This window comes from Lipophrys pholis, assembly GCF_963383615.2.
Source record: "Lipophrys pholis genome assembly, chromosome: 11".
Taxonomy (NCBI): Eukaryota; Metazoa; Chordata; class Actinopteri; order Blenniiformes; family Blenniidae; genus Lipophrys; species Lipophrys pholis.
This window is the reverse complement of record NC_137631.1, coordinates 20,858,119-20,880,595: the sequence shown is the minus strand read 5'-3', so window position 1 is coordinate 20,880,595 and position 22,477 is coordinate 20,858,119. Positions and strand designations below refer to the sequence as shown.

Genomic DNA, 22,477 nt, shown 5'->3' with positions numbered 1-22,477 from the left:
TTCTCAGGTTTCTAATACAATCCAAAAAATAATTAATGTGAGTGGTCCACTTTCGTCAAGGACCTTACTTTAACATAACTTAACTTAACTTAACTTAACTTAACTTAACTTACTCCGCCATAAGGGTGGTTGTGGCTCGGCTGGCCCAGGGTTGTCTGTCAATCAGAAGGTTGTAAGTTCGATTCCCTTGAGCAAGACAGTGAACCCCAATAAGCGGGTTGCGCTTTGTGTGGCAGGTGGATGTGATTAACACGGCAGAGCGCTCTCGGGGCTGCTCAAATGGTGGAAAATGAATTAATCGTTACTACAAGTAAGCCTCGAATTCTTCCAAATTAGCGAGCACGAATGCGCCGTGGGAGAGTTCTTCTGGAAAATAAAAGCAACGGATAGATGTTTTACTTATTCGGGAGTCCAAATAATAAATCATATTCGTTTGCGTTTGTTTTTCCAATCCACTTCTTCAGTAATCACCCACGTTGCGCTTTCATCCGTTAAAAGCAGCCGGTTTGTGAGGGTGGATCTTTTTTTTCTTTTTTCTTTCTGCAGCCTGGCTCGTGCACATCCCTCACCTGCCTCTCCTCCGACCCTGCCTCATACATCCTGTCTGCAGGGAGCGCACATGCAGTGACGGAGAGAGAGGCTCAGCTCGCGCCACTCCACAGACGCTTTTCTCCTCAAAATTACCACTTTTTTTTTTTTTTCTTTCTCCTCCTGATGACACTTTTTGGACAAACGTTATTATGAAGCCCGAGAGCAACGAAGTGCGGGTGCGCCTGAAGGGACATTTCTTTCGATCCTTGCACCCACTTGGATTTTTTTAAATTGTAAAAAAAAACACCAAAAAAAACAAAAAAAAACACCTGAGAGCGTTTTGAGTTTTTGGAGAGTTTTGGAGCGTCAGTGGAGGCGTTTGGAGATCAGAGACTTTAATTCAGAGCCAAGTGGCGGAGCGGGAGAAAGAAGTTCAGCTCAAAGCAGTGGATTTTTATATATATTTTTTAATCTGAGGTGTGAGGAAAAAGAAGAAGAAAAAAAAAGTTACATTCTGGATTCCGTGATGTTTATATGAGCGGTTTCCCCCATCCGAATAGATTTCGTTCGGAAAAGGGGAGACTTTAATGGATTTTTTATGTGGGACCCGCTAGGATGGACGTGGTAGATGAAACAGAAGCTTTACAGAGGTTTTTTGAAGGTAAGAATGCGTCAGTGTTGTTGCGATTCGTCTTATTATAAAGGTATTCTTATTTTAAAGGTACGGATTTCACAAATTCTTCTATAATAAAAGAAATTCTGAGAGGTGTTGTATACGTGCTGTTCTAGCGACAATTACTTTTAAAAAGTTCTATTTAAGGAAAACAAAAACGTGTTTTTTGTCTAAGTTTCACCTAATTTATTGCGTTACCTTGAAGCGTCATTTCCAAATAGGACCTCACAAAGCAGGTGGTTCACACAATAGAATTATATTTGCATTGTTCTTACAACTCAGATGGCTTTAAGATTAAAGGTTTTTCCTAACTAATCACTAAAATATATGTTTTTGCTTTTGGTTTTACCGCTGCCATGTTTATCTGCTGTTAACTTCGACAAAGAAAGTAAGAAAAATTGGAAGAATTCAAGAGGGTTAATGGGTGTAGGGAGCAAAAGTGGTGGTGATGGGTAACAGATCAAGTTAAAGTGGGAATCCGAAAGAAAAAAAAGAGGTGGAGGAGGGTGGGGTTGAAGCTTAGAAGGGAGTAGGAATTCAAGGCAAGATAGATGGTGTGTTTTGCAAGTGTATGTGGCACAGTGTGTGTGTTGGAGACGCAAGGAAGGTGACTTTGAGTGATGATGATACCCACACTGCACAAAAGTTTGAAAATAATCTAGAAACCAAGGAACAGTGACTTTTTGTTGAAATTCATTCAGGGGATCTGATTTTTTTTTTTTAAGTATATATAAATAGTTTACCAACTTTCTGAAGTGAGAAATGATAAGAATTTGAAGCTTTGTAGTTTTGACATGTTTCCATCCAGTTGCTCTGTTACAATTTATACATATATTCATACCTTTGTGAACCTATTTTTGTCCTCTCTGATCTTTTCCTTAAGTGAATGTCACATCTCACTGAAAACTACATGAATACATTTAAATCTTAGGGTTTAAGCTGCGAATAGTATTTAACTCAGGATGAATTAGGAATTGATGTTGTACATTGTATGTGCAAACAAGAGATACTGAAGAAGTCAGGTGCACAAAAAAACAAACATGTGCCACATATTAAGTTATCTGTGAAGAGACTTAACACCTTATTATAGTATATACAGAGTGCTGACTTAAATATACACAACCATCCATGCCTGTCAGGGGTTCCTCGCCATTTTGACAGGAATTTAGTGTGTTTACATTCTTGCTTTGGGAGTAAGAGAGAGATGTTCTTACTTTTGGCTTTATTTCAGCCACTTTTGCTTGACCCAAAATGTCAGCTTGTCCATGAGGAGTACACAGTAGTTGCTTATGTTCCCATTTAAACTTGGATTCCCATGAACTCACCTCAATTACATTTAATTAAATTGCTCATGAGTCCAAGAATTGAAACCTTGTTCAAACTGATGCCAAAGTTTGTTCTTTGGTCAGTCTTTATACATTCAATAATGGATTTTATAAAATGGAATCTGTTCTTCTTGCCCTCTTTCTAGTGACACAAACACATGCACACAGATATTCACCCATGGCACAGAAATGGGTTTCAGCACCGGTAATCTGTATTTTAATTGGATTAGTGAAATATGTGTACATTCACATTAATGTACATTCCTGGCATAGTCCTGGTGACTGTTAAAACACAATGAGGTGAGACTGGTGTTTCTCCTCGGTTATTTGGCCTCTCCCTCTCACTCTCTCTGACTCCATTAGAGTGACAGTGAGCAGACGGTGTGAGGAGGTGAGATAATGCAGACTCAGTGTGGAGAGAGACCCAACTGAACCAACCAACCCCCTCAAAACTTGACCTTCTCCTCTCTGACTCACTCAGACAGCCAGCAGTCACTCAAACACACACACACACACACACACACACACACACACACACACACACACACACACACACACACACACACACACACACACACACACACACACACACACACACACACACACACACGCACGCACGCACGCATGCACTCACGCACTCATGCAAACACAAAGATCACACATTTGGCTTCTTTGGGGTTTAAAGTGATCCTTCATCATAAATCAGCCAAACTTGTGATTGAAGCGTAAACAGAGCTGCTCATGTTAAACACACCGCATCAAGCTAATTCTGCTTCACAAAGACTTCAAGGGTAAATGTTTTATTCACTTTAATAGACTACCTAATTACAGTTACAAAACCGAAATCACTTGTAATTGTCTGTCTTATGTAGGATGTTTTTATTGTATGAACACAGTGGTGTCGCTGATATGTCAGCTGAGCTGTCAGCTCTGTGTGGGTCAGTTTAATTCACTCAGCAAGTTCAGCAGAAGTTACGTTGAAGTGAAAACATACAAACATTATTTTCATCTGTTTGAGTTGGTCACTCTTGATTAAAGTCCACTATTACACCTGCGTGTGTTAAACTACACACTTGCAGGAGCGATACGATTTCCATCTGTGACACGAAACATGGCGTGAGACCTGTTCTTAGTTAATCCACTAACATGCAGACCGATCCTATGCGGGTCAGCTCATGTTTATTTTGGGGCTACGAAACATTTTTGGCACCGTGGAGGCAGGGTAACATTGGTTAAAGTGAAGGAGCAGGTCTCCTGAGTGTTTTCAGTAATGAGCAACAAGCTCTCTGAAACGTCAGTAAATGTGTCTGTGTTTTAAATTCCATGATGGTAATCAGTTTAGCGAGTGACTGCCTGAAGTAACCACAACAACACAAAATCAAGCATCACAACAAAAATACACCTCAATATGTAGTACGCTTCAGTGCTTTTCTTCGGAAGGCACCAGTGTGTGTTTGAGATTCCTCTGAAAGTAGATAAAAAGCTCATGAGTCTGAAAAAGCATTTCCAAAGCGCAGAGAAACTTAAGTAGAGATCCTGCAGATGTTACTCCATCAAGACTGACTTCACGTGAGTGACTGCTTTGAGAAAATACTCAACAGAAACTTAAATTATAGAACTGAAACTGACAATCATTTCTTTATTACTATTTTTTATTCAGTTATTTTAATGACGAGTATATCAATACTTAGTGTTTGGTTTTTACAAAATGTCAATATGTTGTTTTAAACTAAATGATAACCACTTCGTAGTCACTCAAGGTAACAAAACCACAAATGTTCATGATCAAAAAACAGTTTGCAACTTCTCAAATATATCTAAATTCAGCTAAAACCAACAGGCAGATCATTGTAGAATAAAATACAACTGAAAAAAGTTTATTGTTGTTTCATTGTATATGACATGCTGCATGTCTGTCCTGTTGTCCTGTATGAAGCTGGAGAACCGGCAGGTCATGAAACTCTCTATTGGCAGACCCACTGGTATCATCAGTTCAGTAGTATAATTAGATTATAAAATGAAGCTTTGGGTGAAACTAGACTAACTGAGTTGTCACAGTTCATCTTAAGGCAATCTAAAACGTTCTTGGGATTCATTGTCAGTACATCATAGATAAATAAACTAACATACAAACTACCAGCAGAGCTGTGCCACAGAGTTGGCTCTATAGTCTATAATGGACTTGACGGTGCTGTTACTTTGTCTTGAAGCACATTAACAGACTTACCATTAGAGTTTTCAGCCAAAGTAATTGTGTTCCTTCTCCATATTGTCCTTGGCAGATAAACTGCTCCTCACCTGAGTTACTGTATGAAAATACCCATTAAGTTTTACTGCACTCCCACAGTAGTTGTAAATAATGGGTGGGAGGGCTGTCGTCCATATTAGAAAAAAAAAAAAAAAAAACAACCTGTGTGAAACAGGCAAAGTTTGGATGGTTCCTCTGATTTATGGGTTCAGCTGAAAAACTGCAGTCAGAGGAATGCATTGTTTTTGAGCAGTGAGGCTTACATTGCTTACCAATGGGTTTTCATTTTCATCACTGTGCCTCACACCTGTCAGTGCTGCTGGCTGAGTAATCCTAACATAGTGAGAGTTGTTTAGGATTAAACTTGACTTCATGGGATTGAGTCTTGTTGTCTGTGTAACAAAGGAACTTGGTGTAAAGAGTCAAAGTGTTATGATTTTTTTTTCAACTTCATCTAAATCATTTTAAATTCTTAATAGTAATTATGAGAAAATACCCTTATTGTTGGCGACTGTTCTGTGTTTAGGCTTTATCGGTAAGGAACAAAACACACTCAGATTCATCTCCCACATGTTGCTCTGAATCTCTGTTCTTACACGTCCTTTTTTCTCTCCTGGTCTCCACTTCTTCATGCGTGGTCTCGCTGTGCTCTGTCACTTTGTGTCGTGCTGACACTCAGACTCGACCTCACAGTTTGCAGGGTTTCGTTATTTTCCAGCCTCCGTCCTCCGTCCCGGTCCCAGCCTTGTTAGCTACTCCTGTAATCTCCTGAGCCAGGTCCGCCGGTGCGACCAGTGCTTGTGTGCGACAAGGACTGTGTGTGGTAGCCTGGTACAGCCCTTTCTCATGACTGAGAAATAATCCTCATTATAACACTCTTCAAGCCTTTCTCTCTCACACACACACACCCACACACACACGCACACACGCACACACGCACACACACAGTTTTTACACTAATCTGAAACCCCCAGGTCTGAAGAAGAAAGCTTTGCAGTCTGCGCAGGGAAACATGTGAAAAATAGACAGGAATTGTTCTTCTCATCTTCTCTTTCAGGTGATTTCATCTCAAGGACTTCACCATGCTTTGGCTACGTGCAGGTACCCTGTGCCGCTCTGTTTGCTCTGCTTCTATCTAGATGTGATTTACATGTCTCTCCCAGAGGAGAGAGGCTTTCTGTTCGGATCGTGTATTCATCTCTGTGTCACTGCGATGCTCTTTCCTTATTTAAAGGACAGTAGAAAGTCTATATTTGCATTGCTCCATCGAATCTCTCTAGTACTTTACATTGAGGTGATGATTGGACACATTTTCTTTACTTTGGTGTTAATATGGGTGTTTAACTGTGGACTATACGCACAATCCACATATTTCTACCCAGAGCTGCTTCTTCCAGGACCGAGAGATCGACCAGACCTTTTTCTTTAATGAGTTTTGATTGTAGGCCTCATATGACTGGGAAAACCAGAATCAGCCTCATCTGACTATGCAATGAAATTGTACCTCTGGAGATATGACAAAGACTTTTATTTATTTATCTAGCATGATAATCTGTTTGTTGAGAAAAAATATTTATATTTGTTGTCTTCTGTGTTTTGTGTTAATGTTTCTTTTGTGTGCAGCCAGCTTCATTCCAGTCTAAATGTTTGACAATCATATGGACTTTGTTCCTTCTTTAAGGTCCAGCTGAAACTGTTTGATTATTAACACATGCATGTGGGTCTGTTTTAATCATGATTACAAGATTATTCAAGTTTTGTTTTTTTTGTTTTGTTTTTTGTGAGTTTACTTATATTTATTTTACTTGAATGGTTGTAGCTTAAAAATGATGAAGGATGATTTCAATAATTGTCAAGATCATAAATCATTTGTCAATCTGTCCATCACATTGTTAGCTCTTCAGTTTGGGGGGAAATTTTGAATCAATAGTGAGAATTGATTCCTTTTTCAAGGCAAGTCAACGCTCCTTTAATTGTTGTAGTACATTTTATGGTAACTAGGTCATTCAAAGTGCTTAACATAAACAAACATGGATGCATACATAATAATAATAATAACAGAGACAACTAACAAGTAAGTGTGTCACAATCTACAGTTTCAGAAAGATGTGCAACAGTTTTATAACTGGAAGCAGATTTACCACAGAAGCAATGAGATCTGAAATCAGTCATCTTTAGACTGCACATTTCAGCAATACAATCAAAGATGATGTCAGGCAGTGTCACATCCTCACAGAAAAACAAATGCAGTCACAACATTATATATGTAATGGAAAGATAAATCAGTCTGACTGTATGATGATTGTCAAATCATGTTTTATGGGTGCTCTCTCACAGCCCAGCCCTACAACCAAGGCATTGAAATGATGGCGTAACACCCCCCCCCCCCCCCCCCCCCCCCACACACACACACACACACACGCGCACCGCAAACAAAGTTCACATGTGGATATATATGATCGCGCACGCGCGCGCGCGCACACACACACACACACACACACACACACACACACACACACACACACACACACACACACACACACACACACACACACACACACACACGCTCATCTCTCAGCCCCTAATCTCTCAAAAGGCGAGTCTGTATCGAAGTTGGCCTGACAATCATTTCACTGTTCCTCGTGGGACACAGCTGGACTCAGAGAAACATAGAGGACAGGCAAACTTACACATCCAGTTCACACCAAGTTAAGCTGAACTGATTTCAAGGCAACAGCAACTTAATTTATGCTTCTATTCTTCATTAGTCACAACGCAAATACTCAAGAAGCTATGGAATTATTGGAGAAAAAAAAAATCGACCGAGTCATAATTTGAAGTTGTACCAGTAAAAACGTCTTTGACCTCCTGAAAAGTGGACTCAGATAAAGTACCTGCCCCGAGATGATCATCAGACAACGAAGTAAAAGAGACGCGTCAGCCTCAGTTGTCATTTACATGGTTGAATCTCAGTCTGGAGACAGTTATAGTGTTTTGGTCACAAATTCAGGTCGATATTTGTGTGAGTTTGTGTATTTTTATTCATATCCTCTATTTCTGGTGACGTCGTTTCACCAGTGTAATCTGACATTCAACACATGAAGTGGGAACTTGAGGCCGCACGCCTCACAGCAAGAAGGTTATGGGTTCAAATACAGGGCCTTTCTGTGTGGAATTTCCATGTTCTCCCTGTGTGGGTTTCCTCTGGGCACTCTGGTTTTACCCACAGTCCAAAAAACATGCACTGGGGGTCCCTGAGCAAAATATATATATATATATATACATAGTGTGTGGGTTTGATGAAAACAACCTCATAATGTTCCATTGTGACTTGCTGTCTGACTATTCGTTTGGGCAAACTCCCACTGTTGAACTGAAGCCGTATTAAAATATTAAACCTTTTTTAGTGAACAGAGACGTCATATGAAGTTATTGCAGGTCTACGTTATCCATTGCCTTGTTTTGAATGTCGATTATTGATTCCTGAACACTTCAGGGAACATTTTAATAAATCTAATAATCCTAATTCAAACATTTCCAGCTCAATCTGATAACAGTCTGATTTGAATGTTTGAACGTATCACAGTGTTGTAATCAAAAGCATAACATCTGGATATCTTACTTAACCAAAGACTCAATCATGTCTACACCTAAGGTATGTACGATTTCAGTATTTAATTTCGTCATTTTAAGGCAGTTTAAAGTAGTCTTCTTTTTCTCAGCTTCCTTTTACAAGAAATGTGTTGAAGAGCAAACAAACAGCCTCGGTCCGTCAGTTGCAAACGGTCAGCTGCTGCTGAATGCTTAACTTACAGGTAGTAATTCAAGCATCAGTGATATTTAAAGTCCAATTTACACAATTTGCAAACAGCTTTTGGCTTATCGACTGAATAATCAGAAATTGCTTGAAAATAAAATATACCGTTCGTACATTTTCCAGAAAGAAAATGACTCGTGAAGCAGAGTTTTAAAATGGGTCGGACTGCGTGACATATTTCCCGCTGCTGTCTTCTGCTGTGGAAAAGGCGAAAATGACTAATGGATTCAAATCTCAACAGAAAAACTCTGTCGTTAAAGTCCCCCACGATATATTAATGCGCTGTGCTTGCATTCTGACCTGCCGTCGTTAATGTGTAAACACTGGCAGCCCCAGTAAAGATCCAACCGAGCCGTTAAGAGACAGCTTGTTTTTTTTTTCATCAATTTAGGTCTTGAACTTGTGCCACCTTTGACTTGACATCGACTGCCTGAGCCCAGACTTATTTTAAACCCTGAGGCAGCCTTAAGCTCTGTTTCATATTCCCCTCTCAGTTTCCTCGTACCTCCGTTGCTCAATCATTCCATCCTTGGACATCAAACTCGCTCTCTGCCTTTCTTCCCCCCAAACTCTCGTCAGCCTACATCTATCTAACCTCCCCTCTTCTTCTATCTCTCTATTTTTCTTATCAGGCCTGCCACCATAAATTTACTGCCTCTTTGGGTGGGGTGCACATCTGGATCTTATTTGCGGGAAGCCATCCTGCTTTTCTTTCTTTGCCCTGGCATGTCTAAAGAGACATTAACCATCTGTTTCTGTCCCGTGAAGAAAGACATTTGGGTTTCCCCATAAATATGTTATCACAGACGTATGTTGCTCGCCAGTAAAATTTGATTCAATTAGTTGTAAGACAAGTGTTTTTTGTTACTGGGTTTTACTGTACAATAGTTGTTTATTGTCACGTTTATTATTTACAAAAGATTATACCTTAATTAAGCATTTGTGGCAAACAGAAAAGATGCACAATAAGGCTTAAAAAGTATTGTGACATTGATCATGTGTAAGTTCTCAACCCGGGAGCAGTGTTGGTACAAGATAAACAAAAAGGAAAAAAAGAGATTTCTTTCCAACGCTAACACAAAAATTCCAGACATTCCCAACTGTGTGGCTGCTTTTGTGTGCATGCCTCTGTGCGTGCGTGTGTTACAGAGAAAATGAGAAAGACTTTCATACCTCTGGTAGCCCACCCTGTATATAGCAGGTCTGTGCACCCTGCTGCCTTTCACCCACACCCAACTCACACCACCACTCTCCTTTACAGTCAGTGTTCCAAGCATATACATCTTCTTTCTTAATCATGTTATAGTTATGTTGTTCTGTGCTGTTTGTATAAAGGGATTTGCTCCTTTCTAAATTTATGTGCAAGCAAGTGCTTGTTCCAAAATGTTGGTGTTTTAAAGATTAAGTGGGGTCATGTGCTTGGGATTTAGGAGGCTTTGTCTATCAAAGGGTGAAAATGACCCAGAGGTGAGGCTAGGCAAGGATTTTGAAATTGTTAAGATAGTCATGCATTAGTTACCATAAAATTATTATAAGAATCATGCCACTTAGGAGAAATAACCATTGAGCCATTTTATTTTCTACTTTAATACAAACTAAATTTCCAGAAGAATTTACCCCGAAGGCTTTTTTTTTCTCAGCGTACGACAAAATTGTACCTGTGACGTGGAGCGATTCTAGTGAATGTGTGACCAGTTAGAGTCTCTGAATCATCAGTGTGTAATGCTGACTATTACTACATCTTTAGACTGTTGGTCATTCCTGATCTTTACACTTGAACCAATCAGAACGCTTAGTTTCACTCAATCTTCACTATGTGTTCTGCTAAAAATGATGACGTTTCATGCTACACTAATATAACATAATCAAACAGCAAAGCGCATATAAAGTTGTTCGGTAAGTCACTCGGGGATTTGTTTCAACACAAGCTTGTGTTGTAACCCGAGCTGTTGTGGCCCTGTGCGGAGTTACTGAAAGATTCCTGTTGCTAATCCCCAGATGCTCTCCGTCTCTGTGTTCCCAACCCTCCCTTCAACACAGGTCATGATATTACCAGTTCTCTGGAGCCAGCCAACATCGACACCAGTATCCTGGAAGAGTACATCAGCAAGGAGGACGATAGCACTGACATGTCAGTAGGGAATCTGAACCAACAGAGCAACGTCAAAACAACACGCACCAACTGAATCAGATCATGTCGTTACAAAGGAATTTGTTTTTACTGATAAACCTATTCACCCTTTTCTTCTTCTTCTTCTGCTACTCGTTGCTTCCAGCTGTTTCTCGGAGGTCCACAGCACCCCAGGACCAAATTACTCATCTCCCCAGGCAGGACTGTCCTCCTCTGGAGGCCTGGTGTGCGGTGTGAGCCCCCCTATCCCACTACGCCAAGGAGCCCCTCCGCCTGGGCCCTCCAGCTGTCAGAACGCCTACCCCCAAAGTTTACCCCTGGGCCTCCGACACAACTACCCCTGCCTGGGGCAACAGCAGCAGCAACACCAACAACACCAGCAGCACCACCAGCAGCAGCACCAGGGTCAACTCAAGCCTGAGCACAGGGGCCATTACGCTCCGGGGTGAGAGGCGTATCATCACGATGGACATGCACATACAGGGATGGGCACATAAAGCAGAAGGATCGTTAAAGAAATGTTGAGATGTTGAGAGGACTCCTGGCAAGGCACATTCTCAACATGAAGTCATCAAAAAATACTAGTTTTTTTAAGCATGCAACAAAAACCAGACACATGCAGGTCCATTATGCAATCAATACTCTATCAAGATGTATTATGGTGAAAAATATTTTCTGTTGAAGAGTGGGAGGAAGACTGAAATCAGAGAGAATGAAGAAGTCAAATTACATCCCGGGAAAGAAAATAAACATTTATTTTTTTCTGGAAATAATTTCTGCACTAGTGTAATCCAAAAGAAAATGATTGTAAGATTCACATTTATTTTTTATGTTTACTTTCAGGACACTTCCAGAGTCACCACCAGACTCCAGCTCAGAGCCGTACTCCCCTCAACAGGTGAATGGTAAGCATCACAATTTTATCTTGTGCCTGTAAAAACTTAGATATTGTATACGCAAGCATATCTTAGAGCAAGTAACTAACGAACAAATAAGTTTTGAAACTTCGAAAGAATGAAAGCCATCGAAGAATTCCGAGTTTATACCGGTTGTAGCAAACTACAGTCAATATCTGTTATTTGTCACTTCAGCAGAGCATTAGAACAAACAGACACAAAATATGAAGAAAAGGATGCAAGTGGATTATCAATGTGCATTTTCAAAGACTGGACTCAAACAGGAGTTTAGTTTTTTTACATCGGTAAACTTTGAAAACAACAGAAACCTAAATATTTTTTACATTTCTCACCACAGACATCTGTGTTAGATTTGCCCATTAATAGAAGATGTGGAATAATGTTATCTGATGGGCATCTCTCCAGCTGAGGTTAGAGGAATGTAAAACACACTGCTGGATGCTACACAGACAGAGGAGTCTCATTTATGATTTCAAACAAATGTATTTCCTACTGACAATAGTGATCATGTAAACCAGATGTGTCAAACTCATTTTAGTTAGAGGATGACATGTAAAATAGTTTTACACTGAGGTGAGCTGGGCGAGTAAAATAACAATGGATTAGTCTTTAGATAATGTTAACTGTTAGTTTTCCATTTGTGTTGGTGCAAAACATTTTAATCTACATCTTAGGAAAAAACTACTAAAACCAATAACATAATAAATACACAACATAAAAACAAAAAAAGCTAGTTTTTTTAGACAGCTGCTTTTATTTGTCCCACTCTGTGATGCACATCTGGGCTGGGATATGACAGAGTGCCACGTCACAGTTCACATTATCTGAGGGAGGACTGTTGATGCTATAGAGATGTACTTACAAATTCAAAATGTGCACTGCTCCCCGAGCATAAAACTTGTGTTAACATCCTTTGGTGTCATCGTTTTGTTTAGAGCTTTCCTTTATTTAATTTTTTTTTAGGATTAGAGTTAGGCAATGAAGAATTTAGTTCTGAAACTGAAAAACGGTTATCTTGTCTCAAAGTTGATGTACAAACATTTTCATGTCTTAACATCCTTTGTAAAGGTTTGAAGGATTATTACTGTTAAATAACTATCTGGCCTGAAAGTGACCGTTGGCTTCTTCTGACTGGCTCCCACCATCAGAAATTTAATACGAGACAAAATCCAAACATGCAATCACATTTGCTCTCTTTAAGTGTGAACGCGGACGTCCATACAAGAATAAATAATCTGATTACTATAAAAATACAGCAACAAACGACAACATAGTGTAAATGATATGATTGCTCCATGTCCACTGTAGGTTGTCCAACGGTGGTTTTACAACTTTACTCATTAGATTCTTTGGTCAAATGAACACTTCAAATCCTCCTGTGGGCTGGATGAGACCTTCTGTTGGACCATTTCTGGCCGACAGGCCATGTTTGACACTCCCATTGTAAACTTTACCTTCCTTCTCACTCGTGTCTTCTAGATCCTCACATTATCAGGACCATGACACCAGAGAACATGTGTCACATGACTCCAACGCCACCCCTCCCGCCACAAGGGCACTATCCCAGCATGCATCGGGACATGTACCTGAAGCCTGAGCCCATGATATCCCAGTATCCTATTGGACCGACCACCAGTGGGAGTGGAGACATACAGCAGACACAAATGCTCCATCAGCTGCTACAACATCCTCAGGGGCAAGAGTGAGTCATAAAGATATACAGGAGGGAGAAAAGGAAGGGGGGGCGGGATTCCAGTTTCTATCGTAAAACCGTAATGATGAATCAGCTGCAGCGTTTACAATTTCTTACTGTGTTTCAATTTCATCTCACAGAAGCATCCCTGTTCACCAGGCCAAGAAGAGGAAGCACTCCGACTCTCCCAACAGCACCTTGAATTCCCAAATCCTCACAGGTATCATCAAACAAGAACCAGGTAGGCAGGCATCTTTCTTCTCTTCTCCCCTTCCTCTACCTCACCTGTCATACCCACTTTTACACTCTTACACAGATGAAGACAGAGCAGTTTTTTTTTTTTTTTAATTGTCACGTTCCTTGTAAAACCTTTGGTATTTGTTGGTACTTTCACAGGTTTAATGCAGGATGCAGACAACTCTTACCTGGACCCAAACTATCAGTGTATCAAATGGCAACCCCACCAGCAGAACAAGTGGACACCATTATATGATGTCAACTGCAAAGAGCTGTGGGTGGTTTTTATTCTAACATTATTTGTTCATTTAGGGTTTTTTTGTTGTTGTTTTTTTAACAAAAATATTTTAAAGCACTAAACTGAAAGTAAAAAATAGACGGAGTTTTAATTGGTTAAATGGACAATTCAACAATGCATGCAGTGGGAATAGCTAAGGAATGGAGGGTTGCAGAGATCTCCAAATTCCTCAGTGGTGAGCTGTGCGGGGGAGTGAAGGAGCGCAGGGTTTCGGCTTAGAAAGACAACGTGTGCTTCAGATGAAGAAGAAAAAAATGAGTGTGTACCCTCTCGTGCTTTTGCTTTGCCCGAATAAAAAGAAGTATAGAGAGGGAGGAAGGTTCAAATGAACTCACAAGACCTTTCAGATATGTTATCAAAACCACCTGGTTGGCCATCACAGCTTTTTAGTGCACAGCACCCACGTAAGAGAAGCGAGGAGTTTCAGTTGCCTAAAAATAGATTTTGGTCTGAAAGATGTTATTGATCAGAGAGATGAAGCTGTGGCAGAAAAAAGTGAAGTCTAATGGGAATCTGAAGTAACAACAATAACAGAGGAAATATAGATTCATTCATCTTAATGTTATCTTACAACAGAAGAGTACGATTATTTTCTAAATTGATTTGGCCCACAACAAGTCACCCCACCCACTAACCAGCCGACTCTAGATGTCACTTACAACAAATAGACTGCCACACATGTTCGGATTATTCATGACTCTCCATGTCTTTCTTCATCTCTAGTCCAATGCTAACCTACCGTGTTGATGCTGACAAAGGCTTCAACTTCTCCTTGGCTGATGATGCTTTCGTTTGCCAGAAGAAGAACCATTTCCAGGTCACAGTATACGTCGGCATGCTGGGAGATCCCAAATACATCAAGACCAGTGATGGACTGCAGCCCATTGATTGCTTTTATCTGAAACTCAATGGAGTGAAGGTAAAGGCACCTGATTGATAGAGTAGCCATGCTGTAGTAATCCATCAGGATTGTTTGCACTATAAGGTCTGTGGTGCATATAAAATGTCTGTTCTCATCTTCAGGTGGAAGCCATGAATCAGTCCATTAGTGTGGAGCAGTCACAGTCTGACCGCAGCAAGAGACCCTTCAAACCAGTTCTGTGAGTCCAGCCTCTAAAATTCAAGTAAAAACACCGTGAGGCTGTTGCAACAGGACTGTTTGCATTCAGATTTTTGTCTTTTTCAGTGTCACTTTGCCATCAGAGCAGGTTACGAAGGTCACAGTGGGACGGCTCCACTTCAGCGAGACCACTGCAAATAACATGAGGAAGAAGGGCAAACCAAACCCTGATCAGAGGTGAGAGACACGCCGACACTCGTGATCCGACCTTACAGGTTTGCTCCTCCACTAGTCATTTACACCTGGCACCGATGGGTTTGTCTCTGCAGGTATTTCATGCTGGTGGTGGCGCTGCATGCACAGTCCCACAGTCAGACCTATACTGTGGCTGCTCAAGTGTCTGAGAGGATCATCGTCAGGGTAACGTCTGGCCATGTCTGTCTGCTTCTTACAACAATCATATCCTTTACGAATGTGACACCTTTCTCTTACTTTACTGCACTCATCATCCCATAACGCAGATTTCAAAATTTTAGTCTTACCATTTTTAATTCTGTTAAATTTCCTTCGTTTTCGTCTGTGTGTCTGTGATCCTGTTTATTCATTAATTCATCTGTATTGAACATGAAGCACTGTCCCTTGGATGTAAAAATAACCTTTTGTGTGATTGTGTTATCATGTCATAGAAAAAGTAAAAATGCTATTTTGTTTTCTGTTTTAGGTTCATTTTTCTTATTATTTAATTGTTTAAAAATACATTTCAGATAAATATGTAGCGATAGTTAATAGTATTTAAAGCAGGGATTTTCAAAGTGTGGGAGAATGAGCAACCGCTCACAGTGTCTGAACCACTTTGCACTGCCCAGACTCTTTGTCATTTTTACTTGAAAGCCAAACTTCCAGATGTTTGTTTTTTTTAATTATTAATTCAAATTGTACTTAGAATTAGTTCAGTTATAGAAATGTGTTTTATATGAATGAAAAAAAAAGAATACTTTTTCCCTCAATCCACTTCTTTTAATCATGATTTCTTCTCCAAGATAAAAAATGACCAAAGTAATTACGGGAAAGGTGTCCTCTATACCCGATGACCTGATGTGTTTTGCTTTTATTTTTTTTCTTGCTGCGATGCCACCGTGAAGCTTTCTTGTGCTCCCCAAAGGAAGCATAGTCCACACTTTGAAAACCACTGATGGAAACAATTCGATTTTTCAGCTTATCTGAAAATGTTAAGACACTCTAAGTCAGAGAAGTGCTGCACTTTCTCAACAGAAATATCCTTACCCCAGAAACTGTGAACAGTTACTCCATAACAACAAAGGACAGTGTTGCTGCTGCATAGTTGTTTATGTATAATTTGCCATTATGCTTCCGGAGACATTGATTTGCAAAGAGTTTTATTTATTCAGTCTCCACTGACAAAGCTTGTTTGCTTTCTTGTTGAAAGTTAGATGAGAAGATTAATGATATTCAAGACTGAACGGTAAGGGGGGGTTGGTTTAGGTTTGCCTACTGACTGGGGACAGATAGAAACAATCCACTGCTGTCAATCAAATGATACTGTGATTATCAGTGAATTGGTTTTATTGTTACAAATGGACGGAAGAAATTCCCAAACGAGACGTTTATTTTGTTTGAAATGAAACAATGAAAGTTGTAGCCAAAGTCAGCTTTTCTTCACCATTCCAATCCATCATTCAATTATGATAATATTTCCAGACATTAATTTTATAAGTCAGACACATGAAAAATGCCAAGAATAAATAGCTCAGTAAAATATAAATTAGCTGAGAAAAATAAAAAGCCCCCTGACTCATTTCCCACCTCCACAGTGTTGGCTAATCCCAGCAGGGGTATGTAGGTGTGTTTTTATAGTATTAGACTGTTTCTTGGATGGGAGACGAGACCTCCTCTTGTCCATGCAATCTTCTTATCAGCTCTTGGCAACAAAGCAAGCAAGTATATTTTTGACTCAATGTCCAGCTGTTATTTTGAAAGTTTGATTTATTTTGTGAGTGTCTCCATTATCAAAGTCACAAGTTCTTTTTGTACCTCCGTTTTTGTGTTTTTGCTACAGGCATCCAACCCGGGACAATTTGAAAGTGACAATGAGGTACTCTGGCAACGAGGCCAGCTGCCAGACTCAGTGTACCACCATGGCAGGGTTGGGATCAACACTGACCGACCTGACGAGGCCCTTGTTGTTCATGGCAACGTGAAGATCATGGGCTCTCTGGTTCATCCATCAGACATCAGGGCCAAAGAAAATGTCCAGGAGGTCAGGAAAACACTCGGCGTGCATGTCTATGAGTGTGTGCGCATGTGTGTGTTTGCAAGCAGTCAGTATGTGTTTTTGTGCTTGCCATCATTTAATCGTGTCATCTTCGGCCTGTGCAGCTCCAGAGTCCTTCTTAAAGCGTTTACTGGAACATTTTCATCTGCTCCATGTTGTTTTCATACCATTTGCACCGATGTCACTGTCATTCTGTCTGCGTGTAGGTCGACACCACAGACAATTTAAAACGGATTTCTCAGATGAGGCTGGTCCATTATCATTACAAGCCTGAGTTTGCAGCCACGGTGGGCATAGAGAACACAGCAGAGACTGGTAACAACCCCATGAATAACCTCAGTTCATTTCAAATCTTTACCTCCAGCATGCCATTACTTTGTATTGCTGGATGTTTGTTATCATCATAATGTCGACATAGAGTGTCACTTGTGCATCAGTCAACAAGCATTTCATGTAAATACATGCACTGTCATGCTTGTTCAGCAGTTTTTTTCACTTCTGAACTTGCCATCATTCCCTCCTATAGGAGTGATTGCCCAAGAGGTTCAGCAAATCCTGCCTGAGGCCGTGAAGGAGGGGGGTGATGTGGTGTGTGCCAATGGAGAGACTATTCCCAACCTGCTCGTCGTCAACAAGGTAACGCAGACATAGCCCTACAGTATAGCGCTCACATGGCTTACCTTTACATACATACATACACTTAGCTATATTTGCTTCTTCTCCATCAAAAGGAGCGTATCTTTATGGAGAACGTCGGCGCAGTGAAGGAGCTGTGTAAGCTGACAGACAACCTGGAGACTCGCATTGATGAATTGGAGCGCTGGAGCCGCAAGCTGGCCAAGCTCCGCCGTCTGGACAGCATGAAGAGCTCCGTGAGTGGAGGAACGGTCAGGTGAGCGAAAAACACGTAGAAGTTGACTCCATTTCAAGTTTCACATCAGAAAAGAAATCACTTGTATACATTCAAAAAGAAATTACCTTTGGTTTTTCCCACCTTTGTAGCCAATCAGGAAGCTATTTTAGCAGAACAGGGAGCGGCCCACTCAAGAAGAAGCCGGCCAAACCTGGGAGCAAGGTCTGGATGCACATGTTTTGTTAAATGCGAGGCACTTTGACGAGCAGCAGGTGGTGCAACTTTTACTGTGTGTGATCTTCCCGTGGCAGAGCTCACCTACAGATCAGGGCTGCATCAGTCAGAGGTTCATGCAGGGGACCATCCTGGCGCTGGTCATCGTCATGGCCTTCAGGTTAGACGACAAAAAAAATGTTTAATGGAGGACAACAATGAAACTGCTGCATATCAACAAAGGGATGACATGTTGATAATGTACTGGTCTTTTTTTGTCCACAGCGTCATTTCCATGTCTATCCTCTATGTGCTCACTCTTCACCACAGAGGAGATATTGCTGAGAAGGACGGGTACGTGAATTCAGGGATGGCCCCTTAAGCAATATTGTGAAATAAATCAGTTGACACCTCTTCATTAAAGGGTTTCTGTGCATCTATTTATCCCTGCTTTCTGTAGCTATGCTCCTTCCTGTGTGCTCCACATCTATTGGATGCCCATCTTCACTGCCACTATAACTGTCTGTCCACCTGTCTGCCCATGGTACTCTATCAACAACCTTCTTTCTTCTGATTCTGATTCAGTTTTCTTGAGCTACTCTTTCACTCTTGTCTTTGTTTACTTAGTCGAATGTTTCTTTTGGTGTGTGTCAAAACAGACAGTGATGCACTGATCTGAGCCCCTTGACATAAAAACGTTCTTAAGTCTGTCATTACTCAAAGAAAACCTGCTTTTGAACTGCTGGACTTTGGTGTCTGATTTTGCAGGTCAAGAGCTGCACTTGGATCCTCTCGTAAGAGTCCATATACTCCACTGTCCACCACACCTGCACCAGGTAAGTGGAGGTCACATTAACCCTTATTCTCCCATCTTGTTGCTGCTGATATGGTTTCTCTTTATTCATGATATCGAGAAAAATCTACCAGAAAGCACAGAAAGAGAGGTTCTCACTCAAATAATTTCCATGTATCACTGGCTCATCAGAGATTTGTGAGATTTGTAAAATCACACAGTAACACGTGCAGAACAGTTAAAAGTTAAAGTTAAATTTATCTTTAACAAAGGGGCAGGAACACTCAGTTGTTCTGCAAGTGATAAATCAGAATGAATCCTGGTGGCCAAATACAAGTATTTGTGTCCTCATCTGACCGTGCTCTGTGTTCGCTCTTAAGCTCCTGCAGCTTGCTGTTCCACCGCAGCTGTAAACAACCAATCCTCTACTGTTCTGACTCTGAGTAACAACCAGTCCACACCAGGTAAAAGAAGTCTCCTCCAATATATGAACTCTTTGGCTGTATTATGTTTTCTGAGCAGGCGAACAATCTTTCCTCTGTAGGCTTAAGCAGTCTGGTTCCCACACCAGGCATTATTAACAAGAAGGCCAAGTCCAGACCGATGGACAAGGACGGCCACAACAGAAACCGCTTGAGTCACACCTCTGCACCCATGTACTTTGCCAAGTCTAAACGGCCGGCCTCGTCGGACGTGGACGGAGCGGGAGCTACCAACCGCCTGCCGGGGGGGCAGCAGCAGCAGCAGCAGCAGCAGCAGCAGCAGCAGCAGCAGCAGCAGCAGCAGCAGCAGCAGCAGCAGCAGCAGCAGCAGCAGCAGCAGCAGCCAGTCCCACGCAGACAGCGCAGCCTAAACACAAAGGGTGAATACACTCACACAGCCCAGTCGAGCAACTTTACACACTTAAAATCCTGGATGGAAACACTGTACAGCCATTCGCCTGAGTGCTGCAAGCAAAGATTGTCTTCATCCTCTACATAGCAATGTCATTGGTTTGGTTCACATATTGCATAATGCTGTGTCTTTTTCTTTTTTCTTTTGTAGGAAGGACGGTTCCCTCGCTCACAAGTGTTTATATAGTGGAAACTGACCAAGAAATTGCTGTACAAAGCTGCTCAACAGCAGAAAGCTGCAGGTACATACTTTAAAGTTACTCAAATGATGGGCAGATTCACTGGAGGGAATTTAAAAATATACTGGATAAAGAGCAGAACATCGTGTTGCTTTTGTGGCAAAAGCTTGAAAATATTTCCTTAGGTTGAAAATATTTGAAAGTGAAGTTGTAGTGTAGGGGATTTCAAAGTGTGGGAGGATGACTTTTTCTACAATTGATATGTATATGTTGTATATTAATGATTGTTTTTCCATGTGTTGATCTAGCTACACCGTGTCACTCCACAGTAAAAGAAATTCCTCCATCTCACAAATCACTTTACACATGAGGTGAGTATATAAACGTTGTATATCCTCTAAGAAATTGTGTAAAATAACATCAGACAGTTAGAGAAACTTTTGATTTTCTCAAAATCAGTTAAACACTTTCTTATTTTCCCTCAGAGTACTGTATTTAGTACTTTATTGGGTACTCTGACGTAAACTGAGCATGCAAAATACTTCACGGACTATGTGCCATTAATCAATGACAAAACAATGTGATAATAATAAATGATTGAGAGATAAATCTAACTTAAGACTGAACAGTTTTTGAACTATGATGTAACCCAGCTACTATAACAGGAATTCTCTCTAGTTTCCTAACGCTCAGGTCAGATATTTACAGAAGATTATTGTACAACTGAAGCAGGCTGACGAGATAAAGCATTACCAATTCTTTATAGGTCCACCAACGATGTATATGTACGACAATGTGGAGCCACCAAAGGCCGTCTTTGCCCCAACTACACAGAAACAGACCTCCACAGTGGCCAGAGTACATCCACAAAGGTAAATAATACCATTCGTATTCATCATCTCTCATCTAAAACCCTTTTCACTTGTTTTTGTGTTTCATCGCAAGTATCATACTCTCATGATTCATTAACCAAAATATTGATGTGTAATTTCAATAAGTGATTTGTTCTCATCTTCTTCCTCAAAGGGGACTCATCACTTGTGGTCACTGAATGTGCCGTCTGTCCAAGATGTCACTTATCATTTCCGCGTTTCCACATCTGTGAGTAAACCAAATACGAAGATTTAATTTTTACAGTTTTATCTGGTGAATCAACACTGACTCTTTGATTTGGGCCTGCTTTTCCTTGACAGAGTGAAGTTGACTGTGCCACTGAAGGAAAGTTCTCACCATACACCGAATACCACTTTGTCATTCTGAACAGCTGTGTGTGAGGAGGAAGACGACTTATCTCTGTGCCTTTACAGTTCACCGTGGGGGTTTTTGTGTGGTTCTGTTTTTATGCTGTTGTGACGGGATGGAGGTTTGAATTATCAGTGTACATCATTTTAAAGATATTCCTGCAAAGACAAAGTGTGTTCTGTCCCCCACTCTAAACACTGTATATCAGTTCAGACGTTTGTTTGCTGTGATCACTGGAGTGTGAAACCCTGTTTAAAGGTGCAGTATGTAAAATGAACGTAATGTCCCTTTTGAGCAACAGGTGGCGGTAGTGAGTCGCTTTAGGACCCAGCTGATTTTCAACCCATTTGTTTGGATTTTGTTTTGTGAAAGTCGTCAGCTTCTGTCATGTTTACTGTTCAATCCACAATTTTTCTGATTGGACGGATGATGGACGAGATGCTGGATTTCCAAGACTTCCAAGACAAGTTGTTTACTTTTATTAGCTTATTTATAATGGGGTTTTTTAATTTACAAAAGTATATACTGTACCTTTAAGTCTTTATTATGATTTAATTTTCCATCACTGAACATTTGATTCCAATTGACAACTATGCTGTGTCATGTTTAAATGTTACTGTAAAAGTAATGCCCATAAAACAGTAACTCATTTCATTATTGAATACAAAGTTTCACATACTTAACATAAGCTAAAGGTACATTTTTTTTAGCTGCAAGGCCAGGCATAAATGTTGTACATAACACTGCACACTTTTATTTCCTTTGATTCAAACTCTATCCATGTATTGGCATACTGAAACCAGCATCAAGACAAATGCATTTGAATAGTGTTATACACTGGAGAGGATAACATTGGCCTCGGTGAATGGTTAGAACCTGTGTTTTAAAAAAAGAAAGATACCTCAGTAGTCAACACTGGCAGGTCCTGGGTCTCTACAGTGGAGCTTTGTCTTGCTGCAGTCGACTTCACTGTGTACTTCATCCGGACAAGCACTGTACAGAGTTTGAAACTTTGCAGGAAGCCTATCTTAACTGTGACTTTGAAATGAATATCAAGTTGTTCGATATAACATTTCTTAGA

The 22,477-nt window shown here is 40.6% G+C and overlaps 1 protein-coding gene across 1 annotated transcript; it reads left to right on the top strand.

The window, feature by feature from the left end:
• Positions 1–1,146: 1,146 nt before the first annotated feature.
• On the top strand, positions 1,147–21,428 carry myrf (myelin regulatory factor; the record flags this gene model as incomplete). The annotated part of the gene is made up of 28 exons (XM_080474807.1): positions 1,147–1,192; positions 10,635–10,725; positions 10,871–11,170; positions 11,569–11,630; positions 13,122–13,344; positions 13,476–13,576; positions 13,732–13,846; positions 14,594–14,789; positions 14,894–14,970; positions 15,057–15,167; positions 15,260–15,350; positions 17,008–17,208; positions 17,430–17,538; positions 17,750–17,859; positions 17,955–18,115; positions 18,226–18,298; positions 18,388–18,470; positions 18,575–18,643; positions 18,750–18,833; positions 19,058–19,125; positions 19,472–19,546; positions 19,627–19,813; positions 19,892–19,944; positions 20,127–20,217; positions 20,463–20,525; positions 20,921–21,026; positions 21,181–21,255; positions 21,348–21,428. 28 exons carry the CDS (start codon positions 1,147–1,149, stop codon positions 21,426–21,428), a joined length of 3,102 nt encoding a protein of 1,033 aa, XP_080330933.1.
• Between the last annotated feature and the right edge of the window lie 1,049 nt (positions 21,429–22,477).